Source organism: Trematomus bernacchii, unplaced genomic scaffold, assembly GCF_902827165.1.
Source record: "Trematomus bernacchii unplaced genomic scaffold, fTreBer1.1, whole genome shotgun sequence".
Taxonomy (NCBI): Eukaryota; Metazoa; Chordata; class Actinopteri; order Perciformes; family Nototheniidae; genus Trematomus; species Trematomus bernacchii.
Window position 1 is genome coordinate 6,327,871 of NW_022987869.1, and position 14,444 is coordinate 6,342,314.

General features: G+C 43.3%; 1 protein-coding gene across 1 annotated transcript; it reads right to left on the reverse strand.

The window, feature by feature from the left end:
* Positions 1 to 1,751: 1,751 nt before the first annotated feature.
* On the reverse strand, positions 1,752 to 12,860 carry LOC117469330 (keratin, type I cytoskeletal 13-like). Its single transcript, XM_034113760.1, has 8 exons — positions 12,421 to 12,860; positions 11,531 to 11,613; positions 10,443 to 10,599; positions 9,890 to 10,051; positions 9,569 to 9,694; positions 3,843 to 3,917; positions 2,379 to 2,527; positions 1,752 to 1,959 (listed from the first exon to the last, which is right to left on the reverse strand). The coding sequence occupies exons 1-8, from the start codon at positions 12,808 to 12,810 to the stop codon at positions 1,833 to 1,835; spliced, it is 1,269 nt and encodes a 422-aa protein (XP_033969651.1). The 5' UTR covers positions 12,811 to 12,860; the 3' UTR covers positions 1,752 to 1,832.
* Positions 12,861 to 14,444: the final 1,584 nt, after the last annotated feature.

Here is a 14,444-nt window from a genome sequence, read left to right on the forward strand (position 1 = left end):
ATCTGTGGTGATATGCTAACATTAAGACAGATATGCTCAAGCTCATTCTCTAGATGAGTGTATCTTTAGATAATTTGTTTCGTATTCTTTGGGCCGAGTACAATAACTTCAGTTTTGTCCGTGTTAATATACAAAAATGTAAGGTCATTCAAGTTTTTAATTCTTAAAGGCAGTTTTGTATTGTATTAAGATGATTGTTTTCATCAGGCTTGATAAATAAATATAATTGTGTATCATCCGCATAACAATGAAAATGTACAGAGTGGTTCCTTATAATATTGCCTAACGGAAGTATACTGTATATAATGTGAACAAAATAGGTCCTCCATGGCTAACTTCAGTTTGCATGGAAGATTCATCGTTGACACATACAAACTGAGACCGTTCAGATAGATAGGACCTAAACCAGCCTAAAGCAGTTCCCTTTATGCCAACTAAATGCTCTAGTCTTCGCAATAGGATGTCATGGTCGATAGTATCAAATGCAGCACTGAGATCAAGCAAGACAATAATAGAGACAAGTCCTTTGTCTGAAGCTATTAGAAGGTCATTTGTGACTTTAACCAGAGCTGTCTCTGTGCTATGATGTGTTCTAAACCCAGACTGAAAATCCTCAAATTAATCATTGTTTTTTAAGTAATCACACAACTGTTTTGCGACTGCTTTCTCAAGGATTTTTAAGAGAAATGGAAGATGAAAGATAAAACCTCTGGATCGATGTTGTGCTTTTTAAGAAGAGGTTTTATCACAGGTACTTTAAAGGATTGTGGTACGTAGCCTGATAGTAAAGACATATTAAATATATTTCATAAAGCACTGTTAATTAATGGGAAAACTTATTTTAACAGTTTAGTTGGAATCGGGTCTCAGTAACACGTTGATGGTTTAGAAGAAAGAATAATTGAACTCAGTTGTTCAAGGTTTATGGGAGAAAAGCAGTCTAAATTACTAGTGTTGTATTAGACCTTACATTTCCAGGAGCTGATGATAACACTTTACAGATAGAAGGCAGGAGGTGATTAATGTTGTTTCTAAAGAGTAATAATTGTATCATTAAAAAAGCACATCAAATCATTACTACTGAGTGCTATAGGAATAGAAAGCTCAATAGAGCTGTGGCTCTCTGTCAGCCTGGCTACAGTGCTGAAAATAAATCTTGCATTATTCTTCTTCTCTTCTATTAATGATGAGTAATAAGCTGCTCTCGCTTTACGAATTGCTTTCTTATAGTCATTGAGAGTAATATGCCAAATTAAACAAGATTCTTTGAGCTTAGTTGAACGCCATATCCTTTCAGGTTGTCTCAACTTTTGCTTTATTTTGCGGGTTTCAGGGTTATGCCATGGAGCTAGTCTTTGTTGTTTTATTTTCTTCTTTTTCAAAAGAGTAACAGAGTCTAATGTTATTCACAGCGAACCTGTAGCACTATCACCAACATGATCAATTTGGGCTGGTGTTCATTTTTTACAAGATTCCTCCCTTACATAAAAACATGGTATTAAGTTAAATGTTGATGGAATCTCTTCCTTAAATTTGGCTGTAGCACTCACAGATAGATTTCTACTGCAGGACATTTTTGACTGTCTGTTTTTAAACACACACTAACAATTATAACAGCAACTTTTGTCTCTTTGTAGAAACTTTGTGTTGTGTTTAGTGATGCACTCTCGGTACAATGACATCAATTCTGGTACAATCACATTTTAGTTAAATCACCACACTAACAAGAAATATAGTTTGACAAACTGAGGTAAATTGGACTCTCTTTTATTGTTTAAGCATTGTTTGATGAAGATGTCCTTCGCTCCACCGCTGAAGCTCAGTTGGCCAGTCTAGCGGCGAGACGCTGAGCTTGAGGAAGAGGAGGAGGAGACCACCTTTCCATCCACAACCTCCTCTACCACCACGATTGTCTTCGTCATGGTCCTTGAGGAGGAGGAGGAAGAGGAGGTGCTGACACTGCAGGTCAATCAGAAAACAGAACAGTGTGAGCTCAGTGTATTATTATGCAGGTGTTTTTCAGATCTCACTTATTTGGTTAAAACATTTCTCGTTAATGTGTTTTATTTCCCAACATACTAAGCTTTCTCTAGAAGAATTATGACTATAAATCAAAGACAATATTCTGAGAAATATATTCAGATTTTTCTCAGAATTCTGACTTTATTCTCAGAACTCAAAAAGAAAATTGATTTTGGTCAGATCTAAAAGAAAATGCACATGACATGAGGCCCTAATCCTCTTCTGTACTTCTCCACACTGCACAGAACACCTATTTATTTACTAAATAAATGTGTCTTTTAGAAGACACGGCCACAATGCCCCTCTTGCTTCCAGGTGCGCAGCGAACACCTGAGCCTCCTCCAGCCGCGTCTCACCTGCTGCTGGTCTCTCCGTCCAGCAGCCTCCTGTACTCGGAGATCTCCATCTCCAGGCGGGTCTTGATGTCCAGCAGCATCTGGTACTCCTGTCCCTGCCTCTCCAGGTCAGCCCTGAGCTGCATCAGCTGCTCCTCCATGCTGCTCACCTGCACAGGTAACGAGAATGACAGGTTAAACACTCCATATGTTCTGCCACTAGAGGGCACTCTATCAGAACAAGAGGAAAATATAAATGATGTCAGTAAATACCCCATTGGCAAATGTCTGAAGCTTTTATGTGTCTTAAAAAAGGTGGTTGCTAACAGGCAGGGTTGGGACAGTTACTTTACTGAGAATCTAAATATTAAAGTAATTTAACCAGATTACTTTCCGTAACTTTTGAATAACTTTAATATTAAATGCGGTGCAAATAAATACAAGATGAGATGGTTTTTACTTTAGTGTATTTTGTAAGACAACAAAACAATGTGACCTTAGAAAAGAAGAAACCAAGATGTATTATTTAGTATGAAAAATGTGTCCTCTGCTCAGAGATTTCATTTATAGGAAAACCTGCCTTTCATTAAGCATGTTCAGGCAGTAGCACGTACTACAGTTTAAAAAAGCAGAAATAAAATCTGAGCTGACAGAAAATGCTTCGTTTTAGTTTAATAGACACAGTTAAGCTCACATACACTATTTTATGAACATATAGGTTCACCTACTGAATTAAAAACAGAACAAATGAACCAAAGAAAAAGAAAGCTCTTTTACATTTTTTGGAGTAACATTGTAATCCTGCTAGTAATCACAGTACAGTAATCTGATTACCGGTATGAAACTGTAAGGGAATACAGTTACCTTTTTTTGTATCCTGATTATGTAATCACATTACATGTAATCAGTTACTCCCTAAACCTGCAAACAGGCGGCTAAATGGGAATACTGCTGTGACTCAATTGGTAAACGTCCCTTAGTACACTGCATGTGGATCACTGTGAACATTTGTGCAGTGCCTGAAATTCGACCTTGCTCGACTAAGTTTTCTCAAACGCACACGGTTGTTGTGCCCTCACAGGAAGTGACAATCGCTGCTGTTACGTTACCAGTACCATATAATTAAAGACTGCTCAATTAAGCCTATAAAATAACTCATTTTTGACACCAGTATAGGGGTACTTAAATAGTGAAAAAACCCACAAATTATTTTATAACTTTTGTTGGTTTAGCTCTAACCACAAGTTACCGCAATCCCGGAGAGTCGTGTAACTTCCATTAGGAGGTCTCAAGAAGTGAGGATTTATCAGATTTATTTTCTCCTAAAATGTCCCCAGTAGGGAGTCTTCTCCAACTCACCATCACCTTGATTCAAATGACACGTATCTCTTAAACATTCAGGATGTAACTACCCGACTCACCAAATAGATACTTTTGAATACAGAAACATTACATATTATACTTTAACAAGTGTTCCAGTCTTACCTGCATCTGGTATTGGGACAGCTGCATGGAGAAGCGGACCTGTATTTCGGCCAGAGATGCCTCCATAGAGCTTTTCTGCAAAAACAGAGTTATTGTTTCAGATTAATATCTATGTATATTTCAGCTGTATTATTTATGTATGAAACAGTACGCCCAGTGATACAAGGTTATTCAAATGAGCTCCATGCTTACCAGCTGAAACATTGAGTCGATTAACACATTAATTGTCACATCCTGGCCCTGGCTGATTGTCTCACTCCCTCACTTTCCCTGTGTGTTTTTCCTTCCCTGTTAATCACCTGCCTGGCCTCAATGAGCCTCAGCTGCCCCTAATCATTACTCATCACCTGTGTATTTAGTCTGTGCTGTTTCCTTGGTCAGTGCCAGTTCGTCTTGTCTGTATAGCAGCAAGTGCTCCATGTTACTCTCCTGACATAAGCTATTGTTCTAGCTGCTTAGCATTTTTACCAACCTAGTTGGTTGTTTTTTGTTGTTGCTTCTTTAGTAGTTTTCCGCCAACTTGTTGGTTGTTTTTCGTTCCTTCCAGTCTTTACATTTTTGGACCTTTGCCTGTATTTGCCTTTTGGATTAAACGCCTGACTAAAGACCTTTTTGCCTGGTTGTGCTCTTGAGTCCTATTTTTGCTCGTGCCCGTACTTGGGCTTGATAGTACGAACTGGCCAGCATGGACTCAGCCGACCAGGATTCTGTGCGGGCTGCTCTTCAGAGTCAAGGGAGGAGGATTTTCCACCAAGAGGAGGAACTTACCGGGCTTCGCCAGGACTTAAAGTTGATGGCCGAGAGACAGGAGTCAGTTTTGTCGTCTTTTGGTGGGCAAGTCTGTTATTTGGTCGAAAATATCCAAAAACTATTCCTCCAGTCAAGTCCTCCAGCTCCCCCATTGTCTGTTTCCCCAGTGGATCCTACTCCAGTCCAGTCTCCAACTCCGACCCTGTCTCCTCACCTCTCCCGACCAGAGCGGTTTTCTGGGGATTCCGGTGATTGTCGGGCTTTCCTGGCTCAATGCGGCCTCCACTTTGAGCTCCAGGCTGCATGCTTACCCGTCTGAGCGCTCAAGGGTGGCATACATTATCTCCCACCTTTCTGGCCGAGCTGAGGCTTGGGCGACGGCAGAGTGGGTGCGAAGGTCTCCCGTTTGTGACTCCCTCAGTCTCTTCTCTGAGACCTTCACCAAGATCTTCCAGCACATCCCACCTGGGCGGGAGGCAGCCAGAGCACTCGTTGGATTGTGCCAGGGTAAGCAGAGTGTTTCTGACTATGCTATAAAGTTCCGTACCCTGGCAGCGGACAGTGACTGGAACCAATCAGCATTGTTTGATGCTTTCCTTTATGGATTGTCCGGCACTTTAAAGGATCAGTTAGCTCCTCTTGAGCTTCCAGCTGATTTGGACTCCCTAATTTCATTGACTATTAAGATTGACCAGCGACTGATGGAGAGAGAGCGAGAGAGAGACACTGCGATCCCCTGTTTCTCCCACAAGAGGCAGTCTTCGCCCAGCTCTTCGTCCTCATGGAATCACCCCAGGCCCTGGCTTCCGTCTACAGCGCCTCTGTCGCCCCCTGCTGTTCCGGAGGAGCCCATGCAGCTCGGCAGGACCAAGCTGACCCCTGAGGAGCGACAGCGCCGCCTGCGGGAGGGCAGGTGCTTCTACTGTGGTGAACGGGGACACTCAATCGCCAACTGTCGCCTGCTAAAAGGTCTGGCTCGCCAGTAAAGAAGAGGGCACTGGTGAGCCGCACTACACTTAATGTTAGTCCCTCACGTGGTCTCCCAAATGTCACTCTTTCTTCGTCTTCTGTGGTTCTCAGGCATCCTGTTTTGGTAGACTCTGGCTCAGATGCCAGTTTTATAGACCTTGAGTTGGCTAAGAAGCTGAACCTTGAGACTTTCCCTCTTCCAAGACCAATGGAAGCAAGTGCCTTGGATGGCCGTCTTCTCTGTAGGGTAACTCACCACACCCAACCTCTTCAGCTAAGTTTCCTGGACGGTCACACTGAGCTTCTCGTCTTTCATGTTTTTCGGTCCCCCGAACACCCAATCATTTTGGGGTACCCCTGGCTTACCCTACATAACCCCCACATAGACTGGTCCACTGGCAAGATTATTGCTTGGTGTAAGGGATGTTCAAGTACCTGTTTTCTGTCCAAATGTTCCATGGCTGCCCCTCCAGCTGTCCCTGTAATTCAAGACATTTCAGATCCTGATTTCCCTGACATTTCCAAGGTCCCTCAGTGTTACCATGACCTTAAGGAGGTTTTTAACAAGGCCAGAGCCACCTCGCTGCCCCCTCATCGGGTGTACGATTGTGCTATAGACTTGTTACCAGGCTCTTCACCACCCAGGGGTCGTCTTTATTCCCTATCTGCTCCAGAGACACGGGCGATGGAGGAATATGTGGAGTCTTCACTAGCCACTGGATTAATTCGACCCTCTTCCTCTCCCGCTGGAGCCGGATTTTTCTTTGTGGCAAAGAAGGACAAGTCACTTCGCCCCTGCATTGACTATCGTGGTTTGAACGACATTACCATCAAGAACAGGTACCCCCTTCCTCTTATGTCATCAGCTTTCGACCAGTTACAAGGTGCTAAGATCTTTACCAAGTTAGATCTTAGAAATGCTTATCATCTGGTGAGAATAAGGGAAGGGGATGAATGGAAAACTGCCTTAACACCCCAAGTGGCCTCACAAATGCGCCAGCTGTGTTTCAGACTTTGATCAATGATGTACTTCGAGACATGCTTAACATCTTTGTTTTCGTGTACCTGGATGATATCCTCATCTTCTCCCCTGACGAAACGACCCACAGAGATCATGTACGCCGCGTCCTACAGCGCCTCCTGGACTACCACCTCTTTGTCAAGGCCGAGAAGTGTGAGTTTGATGTTTCCACTGTTTCATTTTTGGGCTTTATTGTGTCAGTGGGCAATGTTTTGATGGATCCGGCTAAGGTTAATGATGTCTCTGAATGGCCTGTCCCTGTAAACCGCAAACAAGTGCAGCGGTTTTTAGGGTTCGCCAACTTCTATAGGCGATTCATAAGAAACTTTAGCACTGTTGCTGCTCCATTGCATGTACTAACCTCCCCAAACACAAGGTTTCAGTCGGACCAGGCCTTCCAGAGGCTCAAGAAAGCCTTCACCACAGCCCCTATACTGATCCTCCCGGACCCACATCTGCAGTTTATGGTAGAGGTGGACGCTTCAGACGTGGGGGTTGGTGCTGTGCTCTCCCAGCGCTCCAGAGAGGACAACAAGGTTCACCCATGTGCTTTCCTCTCCCGGAAGCTTTCCCCTGCTGAGAGGAATTACGATGTGGGGAATCGGGAGCTGTTGGCTGTTAAGGTGGCACTGGAGGAGTGGCGTCACTGGTTAGAGGGAGCTGAAGTGCCATTTCTTGTGTGGACCGATCACAAGAACCTGGAGTACCTGCGCACAGCGAAGAGACTCAACCCTCGTCAAGCCAGGTGGGCTCTCTTTTTTAATCGGTTCAACTTTTCACTGTCTTATCGTCCTGGTTCTAAAAACACTAAGCCTGATGCTCTCTCGTCTCTTTGATACGGGCTCTGACCCTTCTCCCCCCACTACCATCCTGCCTCCCTCATGTATGGTGGGTGCTGTTACCTGGGCTATTGAGGAGAAGGTCAGAGAAGCAAATGTTGGTAACCCAGGCCCGAGTGGTTGCCCTCAGAACAGGTTGTTTGTGCCCTCTCCTCTTCGCTCTCAGGTCATCCACTGGGCTCATGCGTCCTCTCTCTCCTGCCATCCGGGGATCAAACGGACCATGTTTGTGGTCAAGCAACGCTTCTGGTGGCCCAAGATGGAGAGGGAGGTGGGGGAGTATGTTGCTGCCTGCCCGGTGTGTGCTCGGAACAAGGTTTCTCGTCGGCCTTCCCCTGGTCTCCTACGTCCCCTTCCTGTACCTACTCGCCCTTAGTCGGACGTTTCTCTGGACTTTGTTACAGGTCTTCCCATGTCCCAAGGTAACACAACCATTTTGACCATTGTCGACAGATTCTCAAAGTTGGTGCACTTTGTTCCTCTGCCCAAGTTACCCTCTGCCAAGGAAACGGCGGAGGTTGTCCTGTCCAATGTTTTCCGGTTACATGGCTTCCCTAAAGATGTTGTGTCGGATCGGGGTCCCCAGTTCGTCTCCAAGTTTTGGAAGGAGTTCTGTGCTCTCCTGGGTGCCACCGTTAGCCTCTCCTCCGGCCATCATCCTCAGTCCAACGGACAGACCGAGCGGCTCAACCAGGAGTTAGAGACCGGCCTGCGTTGTCTCGTCTCTCAGAACCCCACTACTTGGAGTAAGAATCTCATCTGGGTTGAGTATGCGCACAACACATTGCCTTGCTCTTCTACTGGTCTTTCCCCATTTCAGTGTGCTTATGGCTACCAACCGCCCCTGTTTCCGTCCCTGGAGGGAGAGGTCAGGGTTCCTTCTGCCTTGGCACTGATTCGGAGGTGCCGTCGCATCTGGAATGGGGCTAGACAAGTGCTGCTTAGGACATCTGCTCGGTACAAGAGGGCAGCAGACCGCAGACGGATCCCTGCTCCCACCTATCGTGTCGGCCAGAGAGTATGGCTCTCCACTCGGGACCTTCCTCTTCGAGTCGAGTCCCGTAAGTTGGCTCCTCGCTTTGTCGGTCCCTTCCCTGTCTCAAAGATTATTAATCCTGTTGCTGTGAGACTCAAGCTTCCCAGGTCCATGAGGTCGCACCCAACTTTCCATGTGGCTCGGATCAAGCCGGTCAAAGAGAGTCCTCTGGTCCCTGCCTCCAGACCCCCACCGCCCCCCCGGTTCATCGATGGAGGGCCAGTTTATTCTGTCAAGCGGCTCTTGGCAGTTCGCCGGCGGGGTCGTGGACGCCAGTATCTGGTGGATTGGGAGGGCTATGGTCCTGAGGAGAGGGAATGGGTATCTTCAAAGAACATTGTCGACCCAGACCTCATCCGGGATTTCCAAAGGCATCATCCAGACGAGCCTGGACCGTCCGGTGCCGGTCGTTGAGGGGGGGGTACTGTCACATCCTGGCCCTGGCTGATCGCCTCACTCCCTCACCTGTGTGTTTTTCCTTCCCTGTTAATCACCTGCCTGGCCTCAATGAGCCTCAGCTGCCCCTAATCATTACTCATCACCTGTGTATTTAGTCTGTGCTGTTTCCTTGGTCAGTGCCAGTTCGTCTTGTCTGTATAGCAGCAAGTGCTCCATGTTACTCTCCTGACGTAAGCTATTGTTCTAGCTGCTTAGCATTTTTACCAACCTAGTTGGTTGTTTTTTGTTGTTGCTTCTTTAGTAGTTTTCCGCCAACTTGTTGGTTGTTTTTCATTCCTTCCAGTCTTTACATTTTTGGACCTTTGCCTTATGGATTAAACGCCTGACTAAAGACCTTTTTGCCTGGTTGTGCTCTTGAGTCCTATTTTTGCTCGTGCCCGTACTTGGGCTTGATATTAATGCATCAAAAATTGTGATACAACAACATTTCTTTTGTATTCTGCAGAATTAGTTTGACTTTTGGTACATTTACTGCTAATATTATCTACTTGAGTAGCAATTTGAATGCATGACTTTAACTTTTAAGAAAGAAAATCATACAATTAAAAACAAAGCGAGAATATGAAAGTAAAAGTAGCGCAAATAGTTGTCAATACAAAATAAAACAAGGTGATATAAATGACATTGAATTTGAATGCACAGGGACACTCACATTGCTCAGTGCGGCCTGCAGCTCGACCTGCAGAGACTGCAGCATGCGTTTGACCTCCGACACCTCTGACCTGCTTGTATGCAGAGTCTCCGTCTGCGTCACCACCTCTCTGTTCAGCTCCTCCGACTGCACACACACACACACACACACACACACAGTCATTTTAAGTATCTTTGTAATCATGTTGTGTCTCTTTGTAGTCATTTCTGCCTTTTTTTTAAGTAATTTTGAGTGTCTTTATAGTCATCTTATCGTTCTTTGTAGTTATTTTGTGCAACTTTGTGGTAATTTTGTCGACAGGAAGTGAAGTCAGGGAGTTACCTTTGTCTGGAACCAGATCTCCAGCTCTCTCTGGTTCTTGGCGGTGACGCTTTCGTAGTACTCTCTGATCTCGGCCATCTCCTTATTGAGGTCGGGACCCTGAGCGGCGTTCACCTCCACGTGTACCTGGCCGCTCATCTGAGCATGCATCGCCAGCAGCTCCTACAGGGAAACAAGAAACAAGAGTTTACCTAGTTCTATTTGTTATAGTACACAATAAAAGAACATGTTTATGGCTTTAAATTATCATTATAAGGTTAATGATAAATATAATGGCTATACAACAGTATTATTAACATTTAGATTGGCTCCCTACAAGCATTGATTTCACTTTACATTCATACAAAATACATTCAAATTGATATACGTCCTGATCAGATTTGATTTCTAATAAATATTACATAATGTGTTTTTAATAATGCAGTACTTTTCAAGTTTGATTAAAGAGGCCTGGAAGAAAACCTGCTACACTTATTTATGACTTACATTTTTAAAAGTAGATTTTAACAGCGGTCTGTAATTAAATAAAGCTAGCTTTTTTGTGCTCTCTGACCTCTTCATGGTTCTTCCTGAGGAAGATCAGCTCCTCTCTCAGACCCTCGATCTGCATCTCCAGGTCGGACCGGCTCATGGTCAGCTCGTCCAGGACTCTCTTCAGGCCGGCGGTGTCAGCCTCAACAGACATACGCATGGCCAGCTCGTTCTCATACCTGCACAGAATGACATTATAAATAATATTTTAAAATACATTTAAATAGATTTTGCTTCCATAACATGCCATTTGAAAGAAAGTATCCCAAACAACATTTAGGAGTTTATTTGACTAAATGTGTCTATTTGTCTATTTGGTAGCAGCACTAGTTGCAGTAGTTGTTGCAGTAGTAATTGTAACCGTTGCAGTAGTAGCAGTGCAGGTTATACTAATAGCAGGACTAGTTGCAGTTGTTTAGAAGCTGCAGTAAAAGATGCAGGTATTAGATGCATAAGATGCTGCATTAACTTTATTTGCTGTTGTAGTAACACTACCAGTGTAGTTGTAATATAAGCTGTTATATTTGAAGTATTTTTGTTAGTTGAAGTACTAGCTATTGCAGTATTAGCTTTGTTAGCTGCAGTAGTGGCTAGCTTTATTAGTTACAGTTAGTAGCTTGTTTAGCTGTAGTTGGCTAGTAGCTATATTAACGGCGGTAGTAGCTTAATGAGCTGCGCTTTGTTAATTGCGGTAGTAAGCTAGCTACTGTATGTTAGCTGCAATATTAGCTATATTAGCTGCAGTAGTAGGCTAGCTTTATTAGCTGCAATAGTTTTCTTTTTGTTTACTTTAATCAATAGTATTAGCTGCAGTAGAAGCCTTATTAGCTAGTAGTTCATGACCTTCGTCAGTTTAGCCCTGATCAACCTGTATGAACGGTGTCTTCCCACCTGTTCAGTATCAGTGTTAGTGTGGGGAAGGTAAACAGGTGTCCGTTGACTGACAGGTGGCAGCAGCAGGCTGTCAGCCCACTCTTAAAACTGGTTCTAATTAACACGCTTCAGGAGAGTAATCTGTTAATCTGATATTTTACAGAATCATTCATGCACAATTTAACGTGTGTGTGTGTGTGTGTGTGTGTGTGTGCACGTGCGCACGTGCGCTCTCACTTGGTCCTGAAGTCGTCTGCAGCCAGCCTGGCGTTGTCGATGGTGAGATGAATTGTTCCGTTCACACTGATGGCGCCGTGAATCTGGAAAAAAACAAACAGGTTCTTTTAAATGTATACACAATATTCATCTTCTGATGGAAGGTATGAGTAACACATCTAAAGTGCATACACAAAGCTATATCTGTTTTCATTTATTAAAGATACTAATACATCTCCCCCCACTTCCATTAGTTATTTCATGCGTTATAATACCACTACTACAGTTGTTGCTTAAAGAAATAAATACACTGAACAAACACTGTTTGCTAGTGACGTACAGTATATAACATGATCAGATGACAAAATAAAAAGTAATTTATATCCACCCAGATTATAATGGAAAACATTATTACATTGTAATCACATAGTTTGTATATTATTTTGTAAGTGATAAAAACTGAGTAATATGATATAATAGAACAAGACTTGGATTTACTACGTTTATTGAGGTAAAGGATATGAGTACACTGCATTTACTCAGTTACCCTACTTAGTACCATCACTCGTGTAATTTTGTGGTACTTGGCTATTTTCCACCCATATACCTTTGTTACTTCTGAGTCGTCAGAATCAGAGATACTGCATTTTATTTCTGATTTCGAAACAGTTGCTCTATTTTAGAATAAAACCAAATAAAACATATTTTTATAAAAATAGAGATGTTCAAGTAAAAAAGTGAATATTGTAATGCAATTTGTAAAATCATTAAATATCGTTGTCATAAATTACGATTTTTTTTTTATACAAATCACACTTAAGAGTTAGTGAACTATGAAGATTTTGTTATACTTTCATGTATTTAAAATTATTTTGGGCCAGTACTTTTCCTGCATTATCTGAGAATAGTACCTTGGCGGTGAGTTCTGCGATGGTGGCGGTGAAGGCTCTGTGGTCTCGGGTGCTGGGGCCGGCCTTGCTCTCCAGGAACTGTCTGATCTTCAGCTCCAGCTCTCCGTTGGCCTTCTCCAGGCTGCGCACCTTGTCCAGGTAAGTGGCCAGGCGGTCGTTCAGGTTGTTCATGGTGGCCTTTTCATTCCCAATGATACTGTCATTCATGCCAGCCATGCTGAAGCTCGTGCTCATGCTGCTGTAGCTGCTGCCTCCGCCACCGCCTCCTCCCATGGAGATGCGGCTCCCTTGGCCTCCCGCCCCGCCGTACACGCTGCCCGCCCTCATGCCAATCATGTTGCCACTGGAGGAGCTCCGCATGGAGGAAGATGAAGAACGACGGAAGGACATGATGTCTTTGTGCAGGCACAGAGAGGAGAGTGAAGGGCTGCAGCACGTGAATCCTTTTAAACCTTCAGCTCCATCAATCACTCCACAGGTGCAGCTCTGACAGGTATGCACAGGAAGCCTCTCCTCTGTGGGTGGGACCAGGTATGGTCAGAGAAAAATGTAACCTTTAAAGAGCTGCACACAGGCGTGACAATGCATGTTTGTATCTCTGTCAGGGTGTTGCTCTGTGACCTTTGCAACTTATTACTCAGCAGCAGTGGTGGGAAAAGTTCTTAGATCATGTACCTTAGTAAAAGTAGAGGTACCAGAGTGTAGGAATACAAGTAAAAGTACAAAAGTATTACCATAAAAAGATACTTAAAGTACTCATTGTGCAGATTGGCCCTTTTCAGAATATATGCTATGTTTTATAATTATTGATGCACTAAAGTGTTATCAAAGCTGGTAAAGGTGCAGCTAGTTTTAATGGCTTTGTATACTGCGGGGTAGCTTGTGAATTTACCCCAGGTGTAACTAAAGTATGATTTAAGAGTTGATTATATTTCACATCATTAATCCAAATCTGTAAAGTAACTGAATATATTAAATACATGTAGTGGAGTAAACTACTCCATTTACCTCTGAATCTTAGTGGAGTAGAAGCAAAAAGTAACATAAAATGGAAATACTCAAGGAAAGTACAAGTATCTCAAAGTTCTACTCAAGAACTTGAGTAAATGTGCTTTACCAGCTCTGCCCAGACGGCATCTGGACTTTACTCTATTTGAATATTTCGAAGTTGTCCCAATTTACACTTACCACATTTCATCCCAGACTGACAGACAGATGTTGACTATGTGTACGTTGCGTTTAAATGAGCCTACTGCATATTGAGTACTTTTGACAAGTACATTTTGCTGAAGTAATGCAGGACTTTTACCGGTCTTGGAGTATTTTCTGTTGTTAAAAACAATTCAAGTTAATTTAGCTGATAATGCTGGTGCACTATTTTTTTATTTGTATTCCATTGATGTCCCTTACGCTTGGGACATGTCCCCTCCAGTTTTGTTTTTGAATGTTCCTTAAAAATAGCATGCACAAAGCTTGTGATGAATGAGACTGCATTAAGAGAGGTTTATTTGCACAAGAGAACATGTTCAAACTACTGTTCCCACTTGGGTGTATTTCTGGGGACCCAAGTGGTACAATTTGGACATGTGCCACATTTCATTTTAGGAGACTTTGAATAACAAAATAGAGATGGATAGCAAACATCTCTCCTGCTTTGCAGCAGCGGGGCAGGGTGAACAGCACGCTGTACAGCAGCAGGGCACAGCCAGGCACCGCACTAATTGTAGTGTGTGGGGTGCATTACACTAGTTTTTCTTAATTGGAAAAAAGTGTCTCACCACTTGTTGAAACAAAGTCACGTTCATGTTTGAGAGATTGATATTACTACTTTTTCTTAAGTGAAACATCTAAGTACTTTGTGAACCACTGCTTTAATTGAAGTATTCAGTTTCAAATTAAAGGTACATTCTGTCTTTACTTCGTAGACTATATCAGAGCTCCTAAAGTTGCACACACATATAAATGCTTTTGTGTATCACTGTCAGTGTGTAAGGTCTTTATTAGCCTGCAGCTCCCACAGACCT